Source organism: Pelophylax lessonae, assembly GCF_965119305.1.
Source record: "Pelophylax lessonae genome assembly, chromosome: 11".
In the NCBI taxonomy this organism is placed as follows: domain Eukaryota; kingdom Metazoa; phylum Chordata; class Amphibia; order Anura; family Ranidae; genus Pelophylax; species Pelophylax lessonae.
Window position 1 is genome coordinate 8853674 of NC_138778.1, and position 24221 is coordinate 8877894.

General features: G+C 46.4%; 1 protein-coding gene across 1 annotated transcript; it reads right to left on the reverse strand.

The window, feature by feature from the left end:
- Window positions 1-13743: 13743 nt before the first annotated feature.
- On the reverse strand, window positions 13744-15697 carry LOC309567615 (P2Y purinoceptor 1-like). The gene has a single exon (XM_082273025.1). It carries the CDS (start codon window positions 15328-15330, stop codon window positions 14272-14274), a length of 1059 nt encoding a protein of 352 aa, XP_082129151.1. The 5' UTR covers window positions 15331-15697; the 3' UTR covers window positions 13744-14271.
- Between the last annotated feature and the right edge of the window lie 8524 nt (window positions 15698-24221).

The following is a 24221-nucleotide window of genomic DNA, read 5'->3' on the forward strand; positions in this document are numbered from 1 at the left end:
GAGGTCCTCACATCCTCCCCCTAGATGTCAGGGCAAGCCTGAGGACTCACACCCTTCATCCAGTGAGAAAACACAAACAAAAGTGAGACAAAACGTGGGAGAAAATATAATTAAAATAAATAAGTGGCTGTGCAATGGTGCAATGGCTGGGTCCTGGGGCCTGGAAGACAAAAATTGCCCTAGACTTAGCCAAAAGGCCAAGCCCTAAGAGGCACACTGCAGAAAATAACCATTTAGTGACTGTGACCATGTATCTGTTCACACAATGGGGTCCCACACCCAGGGGGTACAAACACCGCAAACCTTCTGCCTTTCCAGCCCATGGCAAGAAAAGGTAGATCCACTCAAATTAGGAGGTAATGGCCCTTCCAGTTTTCCAAGGGGGATTACTCTCATGCCCCAACTGCCTGTGGGCGCCCTAATTTCTGTCTCAGCCGGTACTAACCTTCCAAGCCCCCCATCATTCCAGCAGGGATACATAGCCAGACACTCCAACCTTGGTCAGGCTAGAATGAAAGCACAACACACCTACTGGATCATTCATAATATAGCATTGCCCCCTAGGGAGCTGCCGAGAGTGGACTCCCCTGGGTTACCCATAGCAACAGTCCGCAAAACTCACCACCTCAAGACTTGGCTCAGATAATGAACAGTCCAGGGGACCTAGCCTTCACGTTCAATTTTAGAACCTGGATGGGAGAAGGGATGAGTGGGACACTCAAACCTGAACCACGCACAATGTAGAGGACATCCAACTGTAGAGTATGCGGCAAGGCCGCTGCCCCACTCCGCCACCGAAGTGAAGACAGTGAAAACGATCCTGCTGTGTTGAACCCTCAGGGTCCTAAACTTGGCACCCCCCCTCTCATCCGCCGCGTGTGCCAGCTCATGCCCACCGAACCCCCCCCACCGGAGTGGTCCCCCTCCTGGGCAGACCCCTGGCACTCACGGACACCGCTTCTCCCCAGGTCGCTCCGCCTTCAGCTCCCTGGTCAGCATCCACTGGACCTCCCGGATCAGCACCACACCTCTGGACCGGCTGTGACCATCTTCCACACTGACAGGAGGAGAGACAGCCGTCACCCTCCTCCTGGGACCTGGCTTCCCGCCCAAAGACATCCTGTCACTTGTGCCTCTGGCTTTTATGACCTATCCCAGGATGCATTGCGATTGTGCCCTCCCACTGGGACAGCCACAAAAGCATGTGTGTCACTGGCTGGGTTTCCTCCACTGTCCAACAGGCTCCCCTATTGGATACAGTGGGAACACTTCCTCAGACCAGTGAATCACACATATGGCACTTTTCCACTGCAAGTACCGGCTCGGCTCTACTCGGCCCTGCTTGGCCCGGTTTGCTTTTCCACTGCTGGTACCGCATGGTACGGTGTTGGAACGGTTCGGTACAATACGGTATGGTTTGCTTTTCCACTAAAGTAGTACTAAAGTTAAGTGGGTGGGATAACAACGGGGTGGGTGGGATTCTCTGACCAATCAGTGGCTAGTAGTGACTGCATGCAAAGGATTGTGGGATATGGTACCAGTTATGGTACCTGTTGGAACCACAATCGAGTAGGTACGGTTTTTTCAGAGCCGTACCATTCGGTTCCATGCAGTGGAAAAGCGCCGCCGTATCGTACAGAACCGTTCCGACACTATACCATGCAGTACCAGCAGTGGAAAAGCACAAAAGCGTGCCGAACCGTTCGGTTCCATGCAGTGGAACAGCGCTAACAGGCAAAACTACTGATCAGGCTCCCCTGATAAGCAGATGGAGCAAACAATGCTTTTACCTAGCAACTACCTAGTAGGGATGATCGAACTTGGGATGGGATGCCTGCAACAACACACCTGGGTGTTTTTTTTTTTTTTTGGCGCTAGCGTTTTTTTGGGCATTTTTTGGGGTTCTTTAGGGGCAGGCAAAACATCTGAACTTCTTCTGTATACGGGTATATATACACACATACTTGTATGTATATATACACCTAGACATATATAGGTGTGATAGTAGCAGAAATATATGCTTGCGCTAATGAAATAATTAACACTAATATGGCTCCACTCCTATATCACCTATATATGTGTAAGTGTAAAATACATATAAGTATGTGTGTGTGTATATATACCATTATACACAAGTTCAGATGTTTTGCCTGCCTCCAAAAAACCCAAAAAAAGGCCTGCAACAACACACCTGGGCATTTTTTTTTTTTTTTTGGCGCTAGTGTTTTTTTGGGCATTTTTTTGGGTTCTTTGGAGGCAGGCAAAACATCTGAACTTCTGTATAGGGGTGTATATATATATATATATATATATATATACACACACACTTATATGTATTTTACACATACACATATATAGGTGTGATAGGAGCATAACTATATTGGTGTTAATTATTTCATTAGCGCAAGTAGTGTTTTCTGCTCCTTTCACACCTATATATGTGCAGGTGTATAGATACATACATGGGTGTGTATATATATATACCCCCTATACACATGTTCAGATGTCATGCCTGACTCCAAACTTGTGCTCAAAAAATCCCTATAAACGCCTGCAGCCAAAAAGTAGGCTGACCGGCGAGAAGCCATATTAGTGCACCGAATGTGACTTAAGAGAAACTATCTTTTTTCTCTATAGCGGTCACCCTGATATGGAAAGGTTTGGTCACCCTGCCATAGCAGTCAGAGTCAGTTCACTCTACACTACATTACGGTCTCCCTGGCACTTAACACTTTCCCTACAGAAACTAAATTTTTGCATCTAACTAAAGTGTAAAAGAGCACCCTAACTACACTAGATATCCCTTTCCTCACACTAATAAATGCTAAATAACACTTTTAAAGTAAAATTAACAGAACTGCTTCCACTCTCTTCCATGTCCCTGTATTACAATGCTAGGAATTTGGCGGGGGCTATCTTATATACTGGGGGGCGTATTCACTAATGATTGGCCTAGGGACCCCCTAGTCACTCTAATCACATTCCTAGCATTCTCCTGCCCCCTCAATTGGCTTTTGCTAATGGTTCTGGTCCAATCATGGGCTTTAAAGCCCATTTCCTGTCCCATTGCATTTTGGTCGGTTCCGGTTGCCGAATTCGGAACTTTTTCAGCAAAAAGTTCTAAATTTGGCCGAACCTCGAACAGTCAATGTTCGGGTCGAACCGATGGTCGACACGAACCATTCGATCATCCCTACTACCTACCTAGGAGGGTGCTACAATAAGAACACTTCATCTTAGCCAAAAAGCTGTGTCGTGATCGCTAATAACAAAACAGGCCTTCATTATCATGCGTTTTACTGTAAGAATCTCTTATTTTATCAGTAGAATCGTCAAATGTAACGTGCTTGCCTGCCCCCCGGACAAACTGCTCATCCTTGCTCATCCTTGCCATCTCCATCCAAATCCATCGTTATATAACTAGAAGTAAAAGAGGAAGCAAACAAAGCAAGACAGATAGTGCAGATAGCTCACCCTCTAATCAATAACATTTGAATACAAATACACTTACAGATCAGAGACTATCACGCTGCCACATTTAAGTGCATTTTGATTTCTATTTTATTGATTAATGTGTGGTTTATTTGCACTATCTGGTGCGCTTTGTTTGCTTCATCTTTTTCCTTGATTGTCGGGTCACGTGTCTGGATGTGTCCCAGTATATGGCCTCTTCATCTGCAAGAAGTTTACTCCGCTCCTCTCCCTTCACAGCCATGTAGTTGGCGGGATGATGCTAGAGTCTGCGCTCTTTTCTGCGTTTACATTTTGAGGCCAAGCCATGATTTAGGAGTTGGATTAAAATGTCATCAACAAGAAGAGGGAATGTAAACCACTCGAACATCTCTAGGATACAATTCCCGTCAGGATTATCTTATCACCCTCTCTAGGTGCAATCCGCCAACAGCACTTCTATTACAGTCAGTGATATACTGAGGGGAGCCAGTCTTCATACCAGCCTGCCATTGCTGATCTTCTCCTGAAAATGAAGCGTGGGTGGAATTCTTGCTTCCCACCTCTTTAAGGGTAACTAGGTACATATAGTTTTGAAGGCATTGGATAAGCATGACGGGTAGGAATCTAGCATTTTGGCTTTGCTTCCTCCTACGTTGTGGTGACCCATCTCACACGTCCTGCACAATACATTCAACATTCAACAGGGATGGTGGCATCACCTCCCCAACTCTAGCACATGCACATCTTTCTGGCTTTGCTTTCTCCTACATTGGGGTGACCCATCTCCCTCCAGCATGTTCTGCACAATATTAAAAGACATTCAACAGGGATGGTGGAACCTCCTTGATCTGGAACTCAGAACGGAGAAAACACTGTAGAGTCCTCGAGAGGTAGAAGACACCATTTGTTGGTTTATGGCAGGGATCTCCAAACTACGGCCCTCCAGCTGTTGTGGAACTACACATCCCATGAGGCATTGGAAAACTCAGACATCCACACACATGACTAGGTATGATGGGAATTGTAGTTCCTGAACAACTGGAGGGCCATAGTTTGGAGACCCCTGGTTTATGGTTTATCCCTTCTCTATCTAAAAAAAAAAAAATAATTTTAGGTGGAGCTACCCGTTTAATAAGTAAAATCAACCTTCATTCACACAATACTAATTTGGTTGACTGTGTGTGGATGACTTTAGGTCAACCAGGTCCTTCTAAACCAATAGTCTTCAAATTGCGGCCCCGGATGTGGCCATTTGCTTGCTTTTATCTGGCCCTTGGGGCACCATTTCATCCACTGGTACCAACCACGGGGCATCATTTCCCTCTCTGACCCCAATGAAGGGGCACAATTTCTCCCAATGACACCAACGAGAGGGCACAATTCCTCCCACTGAAACCAAAGAGAGCGCATTGTTGTTTTCCACTGACATTAGTACCTTTTTTACTCCCAACGGCCATAGTCTGGCCCCCCTTAAAGTCTTAAGGACAGTAAACTGACACTTTGTTTAGAAAGTTTGGAGACCCCCTCATCTAGACATTCCCAAGGACAGGATAAGGCAGCTCATTAGTAGCACATTAGTGCATCCCCTTCCAGAACTCTTGAAATCTAATATGATACCATGGCAGCCCACAACCTCCATCCCCAAAAAACAGCCACCTCTTGTTGGGGCACATGGAGGTTACATGAGTGTCTTATTTTGACTGCTGATGCAGATACTGCTGGCCAGAAATCCAAAACCAGCAATCCGCTTCCCTGAACAGGAAAGCCTCACTTTGATTCCACTCAAGGTTTTCATTTTTAACTGAAGCTCAGATGAAGGGGGGAGTTCCATAGACCCCCGAAATGTGTTGGCGGTCTTTTAACACAATATCACTAAATTAATTTGGACTCTTTTTTTATATTTTGGTCTGTTGCTCCTTCTATATATGCACGTCTTTTCCTGGTAACCTGCTGGAGTGCCCACAGTAGGGCAGCCTAACCTGACCCAGTGGGCTCTTCAAATGTTTTTTGCCCCCTCATTACATTGTTTAAACTCATATCAAAGTCTCAGTGCCTCTTATATGCCCTTTTTTTCGTTGGAGTCTACCCGTTCATAAGTAATAGTAACCTTCATTTACACAATACTAATTTGGTGGACTGTGTGTGGATGACCTTAGGTCAACCAGGTCCTTCTAAAGATTCCCAGGACAAGGCAGCCCTTAATGTGCATCCTCTGCCCAAACTCCTAAAGAAATCTAATATGATACCATGGCAGCCCACACTCTCCATCCCAAAAAAAACAGCCTCCTCTTGCTGGGGCTCTTTACGTGGAGGTTACAGGAGTGTCCTCCATAGATGGTACATGAGTGTTATGTCTGCTGCACTGCCAACAGAAGACAATACATGGAACTCCTCTTCCAATAGGAAGACAGCTTTACAACACACTATCCAACGCGCTGTACTCCACCTGACTCCTTCCAATGATGCGTTTCACTCTGTAAAGGTTGTATAGTTTACAAGGGAGGATGAGTCCAGGTGGGGCATATTGGTTTCACAGTGCCGTTGTACGGCTTTTCTCTATTAGAAGACATATGGCATGTGAGATTGGACATGTTCTGGATGCTGACACCCATTTCTTGTTGTAAGAATGAAAGGACCTGGGGCAGAGCAATACTTTTTTAATTGCAGAACACAGAACTGTTTTGAGTTAGGCTGTTTTTTTCTTGGAATGGAGTGTGTGGGATCTGGGCTGCCATGTTATCATATTGGATTTCTATAGAAGTTCAAGCTGGGGCTTCACATTAGAGCTGCCTTGTTCTGGGAACCTTTAGAAGGACCCAGTTGACCTAAGGCTGTCCACACATAGTCCACCATAATTATCACCTGGCAGTAGCACCAGAGGGAACCCCCCAAAAGGACATGGCAAAATAAAACCCACCAACAGGACATTGTCACCTGGAGGCAGCAGCACCATAGAGAACCCATGGACAGGACATTGTCACCTGGAGGCAGCAGCACCATAGAGAACCCATGGACAGGACATTGTCACCTGGAGGCAGCAGCACCATAGAGAACCCATGGATAGGACATTGTTACCTGGCGGTAGCAAGAGGCAAAGCTGCTAGCAGACAGGATATTCGTGGTGGCAGCACCAGAGAGAACGTGCAGGCAGGACATTGCCACCTTCCCCTAGCATCAGAAAGAACCCACGGACAGAACAATGTCACCAAAGAGCTCCAACAGACCATAAATGGTCATCTGGCCATAGCACCAGTGAGAACCAATGGGCATTGTCATCTCTTGGCAGCAACAAAGAGGACATTCAGACAGGACTTTATCACCTGATGCAGCCAAAAATGTAATCTCAGGGGCAGTGGTGTATTTAGGTTTTGTGCTGCCCTAGGCCTGACTAAGTTTGTGCACCCCCTAATTTAAATATGACCAACCCCTTCCTGTAAAGGCCACACCCCTCCCTGTCATCTGTACACCACAGACCACAACCACAGTCTATATGTGTCCATCAGCATAGCCTTATCAGTTCCTATAAGTTCAGCCTCATCAGTGCCCATCAGTGTCGCCTCATTACTGCCCATCAGTGCAGCCTCATCAGTGCAGCATATCAGTGTGGCCTCATCAGTGACCATCAGTACAGCCCCATCAGTGGCCACCAGTGTAGCCTATCAGTGCCCATTAGTGCAGCCTATCATATCGGCAGGTAGCAGTGTGACTGCTTTATGGGGGTGCCAGACTGATTTGCCTCCTGGATCCTGCCCTCTGGCCCAATTCGCCCCATAATACAGGCACTAAACTAAAAGTGTAGCACAAGCCTGGGGGGGGGGAACCCTTTCCGTGTGGGAGCCGGGAGGAGGCTGTTTTTTTTTCATGCAGGGTCCAACTTTTTTGCTGCCCCCCTGCAAAGTGCCGCCCTAGGCCTGGGCCTTGTTGGCCTAGGCCAAGATACAGCACTGCTCAGGGGTACCATACAGGGAAAGTACAATGAATATTTCAAACTGTTAGGGTAGTGTTCCTCTTAAGGTATTTTTTTGACATTCACTTTTTTCAAAGCTTGTCTCTAAAACAGGAAATATAAAGGGAAATTGCAAAAAAAAAAAAAAAATCAGCCTTAAAATGAGGAAGAAAAAAAAAATTTTTTTTTACAGATCTCTAGATCAGTGTTTCTCAACTTTTTTTTTTTTTTTTCCAGGTTTTTCTTTTCAAGGCACCCTTTAAAAGTATGCACAATGTTTGAGGCACCCCATTCTAAAATGTTAAAACAAAACAAATACTAATAAAACGATGTTGGCTCTAAAGAAAGACAACCACAGCCACATCCCTGGGGACCAAATGGTAAAGAGAAAACAGGAGGAGAGGTTGTCAACAGTTGTCCAGTCCAAGGTTGGACAGGAGAGTTGGCTCACCTACTGACTTAACAAAATGGGATTTAAAAAAAAAAAAAAAAGGGTTATGTTAATGGGATATTTGGAGGGTTATGTTAATGGGATATTTGGAGGGTTATGTTAATGGGATATTTGGAGGGTTATGTTAATGGGATATTTGGAGGGTTATGTTAATGGGATATTTGGAGGGTTATGTTAATGGGATATTTTGGAAGTAGAGGCCAAATTGAAAATGAATAGAGCAACCACAGTACAGGAATACAGGAGGGGAGAAAATAATTAATAAATCAATAATAGAAATATGTAATATCAGAGAGAGACCGTTTTTGATAAAGTAGGATATGTATATTCCGGAAAAATGAAAATGGAATAGACTCCCTAGTGTAGTTTAAAAATTGTATTTAGGGATTGTTGAGAGAAAATGTTAAGAGAATTATTCTGTATTCCTGAGATAATGTGTATGACTTATATATTGGACCTCTGTTTTGTATTTTATGGAGAAAATTGAATAAAGTGATAATTGAAAAAAAAAAAAATGGGATTTGAAATGCTGAGGGGTTGTCATTGATAAACATACAGCATACTTTATATAAAAAGAAATAACTTTATTAAATCCATCCAAAATACAGAATAAAAGCACAATGTGCCAGTATAAAAAGGGTAGATTCTACATCCATAACATATATATCATGTTCATAAATAGAAACAGTATAACTTGGTAGCTCCTACGCGTTTCGCTGAGCGATTAGGCTCTTGTGTTAGCTTCTTCAGGGGCCAAGTTCATGGCACTGTTTTTAAATGCTGAATAGGGAAATTATAGAAAAGAGGAGAGAAGATCATGCATACAATCATTGATGATATCAGACTTTTATACATTAAAAAAAAAAAAAAAAAAACGGCCTCTTTGCGTTTTACATATGTAGAATTCTTGTACAATGCTTACCTCTTCATATAGACCGCAGAGCATGCTGGGCATAGCAGGATCCCATGGCGCAGGAACATGACCGGGAATGCAGTCCCAGAGGGAAATGGACACCTAGGTGGCCAATTGCCCACATAGAGGCGCCCAAATGACGGGCACTGGACCACACCTACGTCCTGTGGGGGTACCACCCAGACAACTGGAACGGAGGAGAAGGCACAAACCCCACTCTGAAAATTGATGTATATAAAAAGGAAAAACTAATATAGTCCCTGACCATCAAGGGCAGAAAGTAAATATAGTGCAGCGGGCTCGGTCATTTAAATAGCAAAAACGAACCTGTCCCCCTTCCCCCACCGCTCACAATATAGCAAACGACAGGGGGAAAAATACCCCAATAGTTAGTAAAACGAAACCAAATATTTTTACATAATGCACCAACATCCGCATACATAGGACACCCAACATTAGAGGTGCAAGGGCCTGCTGTCCTCCTTATCAACTGATGACATCATTGGTTATTAGGACATGGGTGTCTAGAAGGTTGTAGTGGTGCCCAATAAAAAAATGTGGCTTTGTGTAACGTAAAGGCAGGCTTGATCCACCCACTAGCTTGTGTATACATTTTTGGCAATTTTCACTGTCTACAAGGAAAAATCCTCGGTAATGAAATTAGTTAAATTTTTTACCAGAATTGGGTCACTAATAAAGGAAAGAAAATGAAGTCCTGAGTATTTATTGGCTCCAGTTTCCAAGGTACAACTTCAGGTCAAAATTGCATCAAAATATTTAGATTTATAACTTTTCTGCAAAATGTGATATAACAATGAGAATGGTGCCACACCAATCATTATAATAAATGTATCTTTTTATTGATACCAATAACTATTATTGGTTTTTCATGTAACCTTTTCATGCTCCTCCACACTATTTGGACTTCAAAAGGTATGGACTTTTTTTTTCTTGTTTTGGCCAATGATGCAGATAAGTTGCACGTGTATTGCAACAATGAGGGGCCCAACTCTGGTCCTGATCCCTTATTTTGCATCTAAAATAAAGGTGGTGCCTTTTTTACCACTACCGTGATCAGGGCCGCTGATAGGGGGGTGTTGTAAAATTTTGTCGGACCCGTGAAAAAATCGGACCTCGTCACTTCCAGGGACAGAGCATCACAAAACAGCTGATGGGAGTCGTCCGTGCGCATGCAGAGTCGTCCGTGCGCATGCGCAGAAGACATTTTTCGAGATTTGGCAAAATTATAACAGAAAGCGGACAGCTGACTGAGAGAAGGCGGGGCTGAGGTGGGACGGAAGACACCGCCGCGTCATCTGCAGAGCTGAATAGAGGAGGCGTGACGGAGGTGCGGCCGTGTAATAAATGCAGGACTTTAGCGACTCCTTCTGTTTTATTATCTTTAGTAATTATTGTATTATTTATCCTTAGGATTTCATTACATTAAGGCCCCGTTCACACTGGGGCGATCCGACTTCCCGGGGTGACCTCTGAGGTCACGGTACGAGTAGCGCGCCGCGACCTCGGAACGGCCGGCACGGACTTCATAACATTGAAGTCTATGACGATCGCTCCGGGTCGCCCCAAAGAAGCTCCGGACCCTTTTTCGAAGTCGGAGCGACTTGTGTCGCTCCTATTAGAACGGGTCCGCAGCTTCCCTATGGAAGGCGACCTACGGCGACCTGTGAGGCGACCAGGTCGCCTCACAGGTCGTCCCAGTGTTAACGGGGCCTTAGTATTTCTTATTTTGTATTATAGAAATACTAAATGTTATGAAATCCTAAGGATAAATAATACGATAATTACTAAAGATAATAAAACAGAAGGAGTCGCTAAAGTCCTGCATTTATTACACGGCCTCACCTCCGTCCCGCCTCCTCTATTCAGCTCTGCAGATGAAGCGGCGGTGTCTTCCGTCCCACCTCAGCCCCGCCTTCTCTCAGTCAACTGCCCGCTATGTGTTATAATTTTACCAAACCAAGATATAATTTTACCAAACCAAGATCATGTCTTGTGCGCATGCGCACTTGAGACTCCCATGAGCTGTTTCATGACGTAGGGTCACCGGAAGTGACGAGGTCCGATTTTTTTTTTTTTTTTTTTTCATGGGTCCGAGAAAATTTTAGAACAGGGGGGGACCACCAGCCCTCTTGTAGGGGGCCCGAGCACACAGGGGGGCCCACACAGAGAGGGGGATTAGTGATGGACAACAAATACAGAAATCTTCCTCCAGCACCTGAATCTGATCTGTCCCTCTCCCTGCTATCAGCTTTTATCTGCTGAGAAAGAGACAGTTGTCCCTCAATAATCCCCCCTCCCAGCACTTATCTCTGCTCAGGAGTTTATTTGTAAATTGTAACTTTGTTTCTCTCTCTCTGTCTCTCTGATCACTGAGCTCCAACTGCCCAGCCTGTATATTTTTCTCATCTCATCTTTTTTATTTAACATAGTTTTTTTTTTAGATTTAGCAGGAATTATGCGAGTTATGTTATATTTGTGTCTGATAATAGTGATTTTGTTGTAATTTTAGCTAAATATATCTTTAATATTTTCTTGGGAGGGCCCTGCCAGGTAGTCTGTACGGGGCCCCGCGATTTCTAACAGCAGCCCTGGCCATGATGCTGCACTTTTGAGATGTAAATGTAACCTTGCCACAAATGTAGCAGAAGTTATCTGCATTATTGACTCACTTTTGAGGCTTCTGAGGGAAAATATTACACAACTGTTCCTTGGAAATGTTAAGCAATGACACTTTCACAAGCCACCAGATATGATTGTATTATGACCAAGTCAAATGTACCTTGCAATTAAAGAACAATAAATTGCAGTAAGACTGGCCGTACATTATACAACTTTCTTCTACAACTTTCCTCTAGATTTACCAAAACCATATAATATGAGGTCACACCTAAACACTTTCAATTTGTATGCAATCAGGCCGGCCCTTGTACTACATAGTTGAAGGTAAATCTAAAGGAAATTGAATAATAAAATTTGTATAATACAGTACAGTACAGCGAAGTACGACCAGGGTCGGTGCAAGGACTTTTGCCGCCCTAGGCAAAATAAAAATTGCTGCCCCCCCCCCCCCCCCCGTCCTAAGTTGCTGAAGGGGTTAAAACCCCTTCAGTGGCATACCTTGGTGCTGGGTCAGGCTCTGCCTACTCTCCTCCCCCGCCGACATCAGCCGACAGGGGAGAAGTAATGCGCATGCGCGCCAATGGCCACACGCGCGCATTAGACCTCCCCATAGGAAAGCATTATTCAATGCTTTCCTATGGGGATTTCGGCGATGCTGGAGGTTTTCACATAGCGTGGCTTGCTGTAGCGCTCAGGCGACACAGCATGAGGAGTGCCGCACCGGCCAGTCCATTACTGATTCTGGGTGCAGGATGCCGGCGCCCCCTGCTAAGTTGTGCCCTAGGTTGCCTTACAGGTAGCGCCGGCCCTAAGTACGACCACTGTGTATCACTGCAAACCAAGAAACTGAGCCTAAGCATGTACTGAGAAAAAAAAGACTTTCCCCATGTGCATATACTGAATACTAAACATAGAAACAAGGCTATAAAATATAAAAACACGTTGATAGGACAATGCATCATGCTGAATTCATTCACAAACTAGACACACTATACATTTCACAGATAAAGAAGTATCTTTTCATCTGCCTATGTATGAACAGATCTCAGTCCCCTGCTCTCCGCATATTGCAATATAATTGTACAATATTCTAAATTTTACATAAAATTGTAAAGGAATTACATAAAATCCAAGGAATCCAGATAATTTGAATAAAGTTGTGAGAAACAATGACTGCGTCAGTTACAGGTTTTCATTGAGTCTAAGTAAACTGGCCATATAATCTACTATTGTCTATCAAACAATATCTCTTGCATTCAATTGAAAGATATTTTCATTTTTCAACCATATAACCTAAAATGAGTAGATTATGATATACTTGGTCATTGTTTCAATGTAACCTATTGGTGGGCCAATCTGCCTTGGCACCAATTATACTTCACTGGGTAAGGGACGAGCAGCATATCTTTGAGGGTGCCATCAGAGACAACCTGTTATGTCCCAGTGTTGTGGTTTTAGCTCCAGGCACTGTATGGCAATGCTTGGCATTTATGAAAGGACATGGTGACATTTTAGGTGGTAGATTTTACAACGTGATAGACTACCCTGTCCCGGTGTTTTGGTTCTTCCTCCAGGTAGTAGATGGCAATGCTTGGCATCTGTGGGTAGAGATGGCAGCAGCATTGCTGGTGTTTGATTGTAACAGAAGCCTGCCATGTCCCAGTGTTGTGGTTCTTCCTCCAGGTGGTATATGGCAATGGGAAGAAATGGTGGTAGATGGGAATAGAAGTCTGCCTGGTCCTCCATGCTCAGCATCTATGGGAAGACATGGCAGCAGTGTTGCAGGTAGTATATGGTAACAGAAGCCTACCATGTCCCAGTGTGGTGGTTTTCTCCAGGTAGTATATGGCAATTCTCAGCATCTATGGGAAGAAATGGTGGTAGATGGAAATAGAAGTCTGCCTGGTCTTCTATGCTCAGCATCTATGGGAAGACAAGGCAGCAGTGTTGTAGATAGTATATGGTAATAGAAGCCTACCATGTCCCAGTGTGGTGGTTTTCTCCAGGTGGTATATGGCAATGTTCCGCATCTATGGGAAGAAATGGTGGTAGATGGGGATAGTTGTCTGCCTTGTCCTCTATGCTCCAGCATCTAAGGGAGGACATGGCGGCAGTGCTGTATGTGGTATATGGTAATAGACGTCTGACATGTCCCGGTGTTGTGGATCCTCCTCCTTGTGGCATATGGCAATGCTCAGAATCTATAGGAAGATACTTGGTGGTTTCATAGTAATAGAAGTCTGCCTTGTCCTCTTTGCTCAGCATCTAAGGGAAGACATGGCAGCAGCGTTGAGGTTGGTAAATGGTAATTGTCCTGGCGCTGTGGTCCAGGTGGTATATGGCAATGATCAGCATCTATGAGTAGACATAGCGGCAAAGTTGTAGGTGGTAACAGAAGTTTGCCATGTCTCGGTGCTGTGGTTCTCCCTTCAGTTAATATAGAGCAATGGTCGGCCTCAATGGGAAGACATGGTGGCACCGTTGTAGGTGGCAGATTGTAAAAGACGCCTCCCATGTCCCAGTGTTGGGTTTCTCTCTTCAGGTGGTATATGGAAATGCTCAACATCTATAGGAAGACATAGTGACAACGTTATAGTTGGTAAGAGAAATTTCCCATGTCTCGGTGTTGTGGTTTTCCCTCCATACAGCATAGAGCAATTCTTGGCATCTGTGGGAAGACATGGTGGCAGCATTGTAGGTGGCAGATTGTAACAGATGCTTCCATGTCCCAGTGTTGTGGTTCTCACTCAGGGTGGTATATGACAATGCACAATAGTCTATGGAAGGACATGGCAGAGGCATTGTAGCTTGTAATAGAAGACGTGCTTATACACAACCTACCAAGAGAGAAGGATCTTCCCGCATTACTTATAATTCATCAGAGAAGTCAACCTGTTCTTTGTTTTGTGTTAGGTTTAGCATATTGATGTCAGGCATAGCATTTTGTCTACCCAGATACACAAATGTGTGCCAGGCCTTTTTCTGCATCTGGCGGAACTTGTATACATAGTTTTCATTGGTCACAAGGTACAGCAGAGGGTTAATGGCGCTATTCAAGCTGGCCAAGCCCCGGGTGACCTGGTAGGAGATATAGAGGTCCCTCAGGGTCTGCGTGCAGCTTCCTTTTAGCTGCCACACCCTGGAAAGCAGATTGATGTTTCGGAAGATGTAATATGGGAAAAAGCAGACGGCAAACAAGACCAGGATGATGAAAACCAATTTGATGCTTCTGCCTTTTATGTTTGTATCCACATTGGTGTTCCTTGTCAGGACGGTGAGGATGCGGGTGTAACATGCTACAATTATAACAAATGGTATCAGGAAGCCAGTGACGGTGATTGTCATTGTGTACGGTGCATACGATTCCACGTGATCATTAATGGTAGTGTCATAGCAATAGGTGGCATTTTTCGTGGCATTGGTAAAGTAAAGATGAGGTAAGATCTGAACGATTACCAGAATCCAAACCAGGATGCTGACATAAAATGACGAGCGTAAGTTGTGGAGTCGCCCCATCATTTTCATGGGGTGGACAATTCCCAAGTAGCGTTGGATGCTGATGCAGGTGAGGAAGCTGATACTGGCGTACATGTTAATGTGAAAGAGGAGGCGGGCCAGCCGGCAGAAGTCATAGCCAAACATCCAGACTCCCTCATTGAGATAATAGGACACAAAAAATGGCAAAGTGACCACATAGAGGAGATCGGCAATACCCAAGTTAAAGACAAAAACATTTAGGGATGTCCACTTCTTCCAGTTCACACATAGATTCCACAGGCCAAGTACATTCCCCAATAAGCCAACGATAAACACTGCAATGTAGACTGACGACAGGTAAAGGTGAGTAAAGTTCTTGTTTATTTTACACTTTGTGCTGATGTTGATGTTGGAGACGGTTGCTGTTGTTTCAAAGAAATCCTCTTCCATTATTTCCTGTGTGCAGAGAGCATTAAGATCCACAAATGTGTAATTATGCTCGTCCTAGTGGGATAGCCACCCTCAGTACAGGTCCAACAGCCTTTGGGTCTCCGGTTCTACTGCTTGTCCCCTGCTACTAACTATACGCAACCTCTGTTGAGGGTCCAAAGCATAAATCACCCAAAGGCTACAAACAGCCTCCACTATAAGTCCTGGGCATAGATTCCCTGGTACTTTACACAACCTTTAGGTGCCAGGTTCTGGATATACATCCCTGGTACTATATACAGTCTCTGGGCTCCAGCTCCTCGGCACAAATCTCCTGTACTATTTACAGTCTTTGGACTTCAGCTCCTTGGCACACATCCGCTGGTGCCATAAAATACTTTAGTTGTAGATCGTGTTACTCCCGTTGTATACACAGTTTCTGGTGGCAGATCCTTGTACTACAGCACTATACACTCGTGTCTGTGCAGGTCCTAGTACTCTGGCACTATACACACCGGTGTAGATCCTTGTATTCAGGTACTTTACACAGTCTCTGGCACAGGTCCTAGTACTCTGGCACTATACACACCGGTGTAGATCCTTGTATTCAGGTACTTTACACAGTCTCTGGCGCAGATCTTGGTACTCCAGTACTATACAGGTCTGGTGCAAGTCCTGGAATTTTTTCACTGTACAGTCTCCTGTGCAGATCCTGGTATTATGGCACTTTATAACCATCTCTGGTGCAGGTCCTGGTTCTCCGGCACTATACACAGTCTCTGGTGCAGGTCCTGGTTCTCCGGCACTATACACAGTCTCTGGTGCAGGTGCTGGTTCTCCGGCACTATACACAGTCTCTGGTGCAGGTCCTGGTTCTGCGGCACTATACACAGTCTCTGGTGCAGGTCCTGGTTCTGCGGCACTATACACTCTCTGGTGCAGGTGCTGGTTCTCCGGCACTATACACAGTCTCTGGTGCAGGTCCTGGGTCTCTGGTGCAGGTGCTGGTTCTCCGGCACTATACACAGTCTCTGGTGCAGGTCCTGGTTCTCCGGCACTATACACAGTCTCTGGTGCAGATCTTGGTACACCAGTACTATACAGGTCTGGTGCAAGTCCTAGAATTCTTTCACTATGTACAGTCTCCTGTGCAGATCCTGGTATTATGGCACTTTATAACCATTCTGTGGTGCAGGTGCTGGTTCTCTGGTGCAGGTGCTGGTTCTCCGGCACTATACACAGTCTCTGGTGCAGGTCCTGGTTCTCCGGCACTATACACAGTCTCTGGTGCATGTGCTGGTTCTCCCGCACTATACACAGTCTCTGGTGCAGGTCCTGGTTCTCCGGTGCAGGTGCTGGTTCTCCGGCACTATACACAGTCTCTGGTGCAGGTCCTGGGTTGTTTCTGGTGCAGGTGCTGGTTCTCCCTCACTATACACAGTCTCTGGTGCAGGTCCTGGTTCTCCGGCACTATACACAGTCTCTGGTGCAGATCCTGGTTCTCCGGCACTATACAGTCTCTGGTGCAGGTCCGGTTTCTCCGGCACTATACACAGTCTCTGGTGCAGGTCCTGGTTCTCCGGCACTATACACAGTCTCTGGTGCAGGTCCTGGTTCTCCGGCACTATACACAGTCTCTGGTGCAGGTCCTGGTTCTCCGGCACTATACACAGTCTCTGGTGCAGGTCCTGGTTCTCCGGCACTATACAGTCTCTGGTGCAGGTCCTGGTTCTCCGGCACTATACAGTCTCTGGTGTAGGTCCTGGTTCTCCGGCACTATACAGTCTCTGGTGCAGGTCCTGGTTCTCCGGCACTATACACAGTCTCTGGTGCAGGTGCTGGTTCTCCGGCACTATACACAGTCTCTGGTGCAGGTCCTGTTTCTCCGGCACTATACAGTCTCTGGTGTAGGTCCTGGTTCTCCGGCACTATACACAGTCTCTGGTGCAGATCCTGGTTCTCCGGCACTATACAGTCTCTGGTGCAGGTCCGGTTTCTCCGGCACTATACACAGTCTCTGGTGCAGGTCCTGGTTCTCCGGCACTATACAGTCTCTGGTGTAGGTCCTGGTTCTCCGGCACTATACACAGTCTCTGGTGCAGATCCTGGTTCTCCGGCACTATACAGTCTCTGGTGCAGGTCCGGTTTCTCCGGCACTATACACAGTCTCTGGTGCAGGTCCTGGTTCTCCGGGACTATACACAGTCTCTGGTGCAGGTCCTGGTTCTCCGGCACTATACAGTCTCTGGTGTAGGTCCTGGTTCTCCGGCACTATACAGTCTCTGGTGCAGGTCCTGGTTCTCCGGCACTATACACAGTCTCTGGTGCAGGTCCTGTTTCTCCGGCACTATACACAGTCTCTGGTGCAGGTCCTGGTTCTCCGGCACTATACACAGTCTCTGGTGCAGGTCCTGGTTCTCCGGCACTATACACAGTCTCTGGTGTAGGTCCTGGTTCTCCGGCACTATACAGTCTCTGGTGCAGGTCCTGGTTCTCCGGCACTATACACAGTCTCTGGTGCAGGTCCTGGTTCTCCGGCACTATACACAGTCTCTGGTGCAGGTCCTGGTTCTCCGGCACTATACACAGTCTCTGGTGCAGGTGCTGATACTCCAGCCCTATACTCTCTCTGGTGCAGCGTGGTCCTCTCGTGCTCTGGTGTCTGCAGCAGTAACTGAAGTTTATTTTCTCTCTTTCTCTTTCTGTATCTCTGCAACTCCAACTCCTCCCTTTCACAGCAGTGATAAACTTTTAACTGGCGTGCTGACAAGCTGCTCTATATCGAGAAATTATCCGGCTGTGTCACCTTATACTCATTTAAGTTTTATATACATTATACAGGACTAGCATTATATAGGACTAGACTACAGTGAGGGAAAAAATATTTGATCCCCCGCTGATTTTGTATGTTTGCCCACTGGCAAAGAAATGATCAGTCTATAATTTTAATGGTAGGTTTATTTTAGAAGTAAGATACAGAATAACAAATAAAATCAAGAAAAACTAATTTCAAAAAATTTCATTTAAAAATGCAGAAAAATTGATTTGCATTTTAAGGGTGTAAAATAAATAAGTATTTGACCCCTTTGCAAAACATGACTTGATACTTGGTGCCAAAACCCTTGTTTGCAATCAGAGGTCAGATGTTTCTTGGAGTTGGCCACCAGGTTTGCACACATCTCAGAGAAGATCTGCAAAGAGGAGTGGGACAAAATCCCTTCTAAGTCATTAAGGTTTCGAGGCTGACATTTGGTAACTCGAACTATTCAGCTACCCCCTCATATTTTCTATGGGATTAAGGTCTGGAGACTGGCTAGGCCACTCCAGGACCTTTTTTAATGTGCTTCTTCTTGAGCCACTCCTTTGTTTCCTTGGCCATGGGTCATTGTCATGCTGGAATACCCATCCACGACCCATTTTTTAATGCCCTGGCTAAAGAAAGGAGGTTCTCACCCAAGATTTGATGGTACATGGCCCCATCCATTGTCCATGGGTCATCCATTGGCCATGGGTCATTGTCATGCTGGAATACCCATCCATGACCCATTTTTAATGCCCTGGCTAAGAAAAGGAGGTTCTCACCCAAGATTTGATGGTACATGGCCCCATCCATTGTCCCTTTGATGCGCTAAAGTTGTCCTGTCACCTTCCCAGAAAAACACCCAAAGTATAATGTTTCCACCTCCATGTTTGATGGTGGGGATGATGTTCATGGGTTCCTAGGCAGCATTCCTCCTCCTCCTCCTCCTCCTCCTCCAAACACGGCGAGTTGAGTTGATGCCAAAGAGCTCGATTTTTGGTCTCATCTGACCACAACACTTTTTCACCCAGTTCTCCTCTGAATCATTCAGATGTTCATTAGAAAACTTCAGATGGGCCTGTACATGGGCTTTCTTGAGCAGAGGGACCTTGCAGGCGCTGCAGGATTTCAGTCCTTCACTGCGTAGCGTGTTATCATTGTTTTCTTGGTCACTATGGTCCCAGCTGCCTTGAGATCATGAACAAGATTTTCCTGTGCAGTTTTGGGCCCTCACCGTTCTCATGATCATTGAAACTCAACGAAGTGAGATCTTTCATAGAGTCCAAGACCAAGGGAGAGTGACAGTTATTTTGTGTTTCTTCCATTTTGCGAATATTCGCACCGACTGTTGTCACCCTCTCACCAAGCTGCTTGGCAATGGTCTTGTAGGTCTACAATCTTGTCCCTGACATCCTCTTTGGTCTTGGTCATGGTGGAGAGATTGGAATCTGATTGCTTCTGTGGACAGGTCTTTTATACAGGTAACAAGTTGAGATTAGGAGCACTCCCTTTAAAAGAGTGCTCCTAATCTCAGCTCGTTACCTGTATAGAAGACACATGGGAGCCAGAAATCTTGCTGATTTGATAGGGGGTCAAATACTTATTTCACTCCTTAAAATACAAATCAATCTATAACTGTTTTGAAATGAGTTCTTCTGGATAGTTGTTCTGTCTCACTGGTAAAATAAACCTACCATTTAAATTATAGACTGATCTACAGTCTCCCTTATCTAAATAGGCAGTTTTGTGGTAAAGGTGAACTATCCCTTTAGAGGAAGTGGTTGTAAATACACAGCTTAACCACATGTTTTTGCTGCAACCCCCCCCCCCCCCCCCTCAAGATCTTTAATACAGGCAGTGCAGGGGACAGGTAGAATACAAGCCGATTTCTAATACAGGCAGTAGTTAATGAAGGTGGTGTACCCCAACAATGCTCACTGCGCTGTGGTTGGTGCTGGTGGCAACCAGGTTGTGGCCTTGGGGGCTGGTTAATGTGGGTTACAAGTGAAGCGTTTACCCTCTGAAGAAGCCACTGATGTTTGGGTTCCCTGATGACAACGACCTTTCTGGTAATACCACAGCTTTTTGATGCACCAAGGCTATATAAGGAGGGTTTATTTGGGAAAAACTTTGAGCAAGGCAACAAAACAGATCAGCAATAGCAATAAACAGATAATAAATTGGAGGATTCCCTCCTTTAAAAAAAAAATGGACGGTTCTTCCTGCAGTGGACTCCCCGGTTTCCAGGTTGAATAAAGCTACCGAAATTCCAGTTGCGGTCTTTACAGACCTGACTGATAGGTCTGAGGCCTTGACCCACCATATGTTCACTGTGGCCGGTTCGACGCTTAGGCCAGTTTTTACTGTTGACTTGGTGTCGCAAACTATGACCGAGTGGGCAAAACCTCTACGCCAGGACCTGGAGGGGGGGGGGGGGGGACAGCTCCCCCCGCCTTTTGTTGAGCTGGCGGATCAGTTGGTCCAGGGGCTACTGTTTGTCTGTGATGCCTCTTTGGATGCAACTCCCTTGATATCTTGTCTGTCTGTTGGTCTGTCTGTCTGTGTCAGCAGTGGTCCTGCCAGTGGCGGCTGGTGCTCAAAATTTTTGGGGGGGCGCAAAAAGAAAAATGTAATAGGTATTGCTTCGCGCCAAAAAACGCAGTAAAAAATTGCGTGACTTTGAAGTCATAGTACAGGCATGGCACAGGTGATGGTACAGGAGATGGTATAGGCATGGCACAGATATGGTATAGGCATGTCACAGGTCATGGTACAGGAGATGGTATATGCCCCCTTTAATGCAGAGATCAGCGTGCGTGCCCCCTTCAATGCAATGAACACTGTGCTGTGCCCCCTTTCAATGCCGAGACCAGCGTGCGTACCCCCTTTAATGCAATGAACACTGTGCTGTGCCCCCTTCAATGCAATAAACACTGTGCTGTGACCCCTTCAATGCAATGAACACTGTAATGTGCCCCCTTTCAATGCCGAGACCAGCGTGCATGCCCCCTTCAATGCAATGAACACTGTGCTGTGACCCCTTCAATGCAATAAACACTGTGCTGTGCCCCCTTCAATGCAATAAACACTGTGCTGTGACCCCTTCAATGCAATAAACACTGTGCTGTGACCCCTTCAATGCAATAAACACTGTGCTGTGCCCCCTTCAATGCAAAAAAACACTGTGCTGTGCCCCCTTCAATGCAATAAACACTGTGCTGTGCCCCCTTCAATGCAATAAACACTGTGCTGTGCCCCCTTCAATGCAACAAACACTGTGCTGTGACCCCTTCAATGCAATGAACAATGTGCCGTGCCCCCTTCAATGCAATAAACACTGTGCTGTGCCCCCTTCAATGCAATGAACACTGTGCTGTGCCCCCTTCAATGCAATGAACACTGTGCTGTGCCCCCTTTCAATGCCGAGACCAGCGTGCGTACCCCCTTCAATGCAATGAACACTGTGCTGTGCCCCCTTCAATGCAATGAACACTGTGCTGTGACCCCTTCAATGCAATAAACACTGTGCTGTGCCCCCTTCAATGCAAAAAAACACTGTGCTGTGACCCCTTCAATGCAATAAACACTGTGCTGTGACCCCTTCAATGCAATAAACACTGCAGAGTGCAGAGTGCCCACAGCATTGTACCCCAATGATTGCAGAGTGCCCACAGTATTGTACCCCAATGATTGCAGAGTGCCCACAGCATTGTACCCCAATGATTGCAGAGTGCCCACAGCATTGTACCCCAATGATTGCAGAGTGCCCACAGCATTGTCCCCCAATGATGGCAGAGTGCCCACAGCATTGTACCCCAATGATTGCAGAGTGCCACAGCATTGTACCCCAATGATTGCAGAGTGCCCACAGCATTGTCCCCCAATGATTGCAGAGTGCCCACAGCATTGTCCCCCAATGATTGCAGAGTGCCCACAGCATTGTCCCCCAATGATTGCAGAGTGCCAACAGCATTGTACCCCAATGATTGCAGAGTGCCCACAGCATTGTACCCCAATGATTGCAGAGTGCCACAGTCAGCATTGTCCCCAATGATTGCAGAGTGCCCACAGCATTGTACCCCAATGATTGCAGAGTGCCCACAGCATTGTACCCCAATGATTGCAGAGTGCCCACAGCATTGTCCCCCAATGATGGCAGAGTGCCCACAGCATTGTACCCCAATGATTGCAGAGTGCCCACAGCATTGTACCCCAATGATTGCAGAGTACCCACAGCATTGTACCCCAATGATTGCAGAGTGCCCACAGCATTGTCCCCCAATGATTGCAGAGTGCTACAGCATTGTACCCCAATGATTGCAGAGTGCCCACAGCATTGTACCCCAATGATTGCAGAGTGCCCACAGCATTGTACCCCAATGATTGCAGAGTGCCACAGTCAGCATTGTCCCCAATGATTGCAGAGTGCCCACAGCATTGTCCCCCAATGATTGCAGAGTGCCAACAGCATTGTCCCCCAATGATTGCAGAGTGCCAACAGCATTGTCCCCCAATGATTGCAGAGTGCCACAGCATCGTACCCCAATCATTGCAGAGTGCCCACAGCATCGTACCCCAATGATTGCAGAGTGCCACAGTCAGCATTGTACCCCAATGATTGCAGAGTTCCCAGAGCATTGTACCCCAATGATTGCAGAGTGCCCAGAGCATTGTACCCCAATGATTGCAGAGTGCCCAGAGCATTGTACCCCAATGATTGCAGAGTGCCCACAGCATTGTACCCCAATGATTGCAGAGTGCCACAGTCAGCATTGTCCCCAATGATTGCAGAGTGCCCACAGCATTGTCCCCCAATGATTGCAGAGTGCCACAGTCAGCATTGTCCCCCAATGATTGCAGAGTGCCACAGTCAGCATTGTCCCCCAATGATTGCAGAGTGCCACAGTCAGCATTGTCCCCCAATCAATGCAGAGACCAGCGTGCATGCTCCCTTCAATCTACACTTACCTGGCGGCGGCGGGTTCTCCCCTCCTCGATCCGTTCGTCCTCTTCTGCGGCGGCGGTCCTCCGAGCGGCGGTGACGGACGCACGCACCGGCACCGCCCCCATTGTGACGTCCCGATCGGATGTCCTGGATGATGATTGGTCCAGGCTGGAGACTGGATGATGATTGGTCCAGGCTGGAGACTGGACCAATCACAGCCAGGATATCAGGAAAGTGGGGGTGCCCAAGCGCAATGACTTGCGCTGAGGTTACACCCCCAGAAGGCAGCCAATCGGCGCCCTTCTGGGTCGTAACCCCCCCCCCCCCCCATAGCCACCACATAGGCCAGGGTAGCGGCGAACACAATTTTTTTTTTTTTCAAAACTTTATTTGTTCGTCTTGTAATTTTTTTTTTTTTCAAAACTTTATTTGTTCGTTTTTTTTTTCTTCTTTGTTTTTTTTTCTTTTCTTTAGGGGTGGGGGGGGGGGGGGGCGGCGCCCTGGCGCCCCCTATGCACGGGCCGCCACTGGGTCCTGCGGTGTATTATCTGGCTGAAATGCTGGTCTGCAGATCAGACTTCTAAGAAGGCCTTATTCAAAGCAATCTTGCACGAAAACAGTGACCTCTCGGTTACTCAGGACCCGGCAGATGTGGCAGTTCGTCTCTCTCTGCAACACCACAGCGAACACTACAGCAGGCAGCTCGCCAAACACAGCAGCCCACTCTAATGATCACCTCTCGTTTTTCCCACAAGACTGCCCCAAGCCACATAGGTCTACAATAATACTTTCCCCACAAGTCTTTGCTCCTCCCAGCATTTCTCATGCTTGGGGGGGGGGGTCGTTTCTCCCCACGCTGTCATAGTCTGGTCTGTGTGTAGAGGGGTGTTGGTTTACTCCCTGTTTTGGCCACTAGGTGGCATGGTCCCTGTTTGGGTAGAGAATGCAAGTAGATAGGACCTTGGCTCTGTTGGGACGTAGTGGTGCTCATCCTGCAAAGATGTGAAGCTTCTGGTGTCTGGTATTCTTTGGCTGGGGAATACCTGGTGAGGTCCTGGCACCCTGAGTAGGACTGAAATTGGAGACTGTGTGCCCGACTGGGAAAACTGCCAACCGTAGTCAACCAACAGGCTGAGAAGCCAAATACAGGACATTCTGTGCTCTGAA

Coding starts and splice junctions, on each gene's coding strand:
- LOC309567615 (XM_082273025.1), bottom strand. CDS start 15,330: ATGGAAGAGGATTTCTTTGAAACAACAGCAACCGTCTCCAACATCAAC.